At 37.9% G+C, this 894-nt stretch overlaps 1 protein-coding gene across 1 annotated transcript in view; it reads left to right on the forward strand.

The window, feature by feature from the left end:
• Positions 1 to 189: 189 nt before the first annotated feature.
• The window catches only part of LOC107570014 (steroidogenic factor 1-like), a 25,643-nt gene continuing 24,938 nt past the window's right edge, over positions 190 to 894 (forward strand). The window contains exon 1 of the mRNA XM_016256209.1: positions 190 to 268. Coding sequence (XP_016111695.1) covers positions 247 to 268 — 22 coding nt within the window. The 5' untranslated portion in view covers positions 190 to 246. The remainder of the gene's footprint in view (positions 269 to 894) is intronic.

The raw sequence follows: 894 nt of genomic DNA on the forward strand, positions 1-894 counted from the left end.
CCCCTGGTCTGATAATAAAATACCGCGGCTATAAAGACTGGCGCGCATCGTCTTCTGGAGAACTGTCACATGAGCGCGTTATCCAATGAAGACCTCTCCAACACTCAGATCCAGTGCTGAGGAAGACGTTCAGACACCGAGGAACCGACCTCAGACCTGTTAGATTCGCTCCTGAAGTTTCTGAAGGTCTGGACGTTATATCACTGGAGCTGAATGATAACGACGCTCGTTTGAAGCGGCTCACGCATGCTGGACACGCAGATTAATGGTAAGTCTCTACATTAGGTTTGGAAAACAATAATTCAGAAAAGACTCCGTTCGGAAATGCGCTTCGCTTTGCCTCATTCATCCTCGTCACATTTTAAGTTTGTGTTCTCACGCTGTGAAGCGCAACCGATTTTATTTGATAGCTACAAAACATCGAAATGCAGACATATCAATAGCCTACTGATAATCTGAACAAGAGAGTTTAAGCGTCTCGTCTATAATATGCTATAAAATTGTTTTAAACGACACAGATGCAGATACATCGTTTCTCTAAAAATTGAATAGGCCTATATCATTAAAATACTTTATTTATTCATTTTTTTCTGCCACTGAATTTTCAGCAGTAGGAAATCGCCTGTATTTGATTTGATATTAATTTTCATTTACCCTAAAGATATGTAGCCTAGGGTATATCATGGGATATGCAGATAAGTGAATATAGTTAAATTGTGGTTTAATAGGTCCAAATATTAAATTAAACTGACACCGACATTGAAAAGCTTTTTAAAAGGAAAATCTTCCATTTATGCCATCCATTAAAATCTGTGAATTTTTTTCTCAAGCAGCCAGAATTCTTTCCGTCAAACTTTATCAAGCTTATAGCTTTTTGCATCAGTTTAATGATAT

The sequence above is a fragment of the Sinocyclocheilus grahami genome, unplaced genomic scaffold, assembly GCF_001515645.1.
Source record: "Sinocyclocheilus grahami isolate Dianchi unplaced genomic scaffold, SAMN03320097.WGS_v1.1 scaffold1403.1, whole genome shotgun sequence".
Taxonomy (NCBI): Eukaryota; Metazoa; Chordata; class Actinopteri; order Cypriniformes; family Cyprinidae; genus Sinocyclocheilus; species Sinocyclocheilus grahami.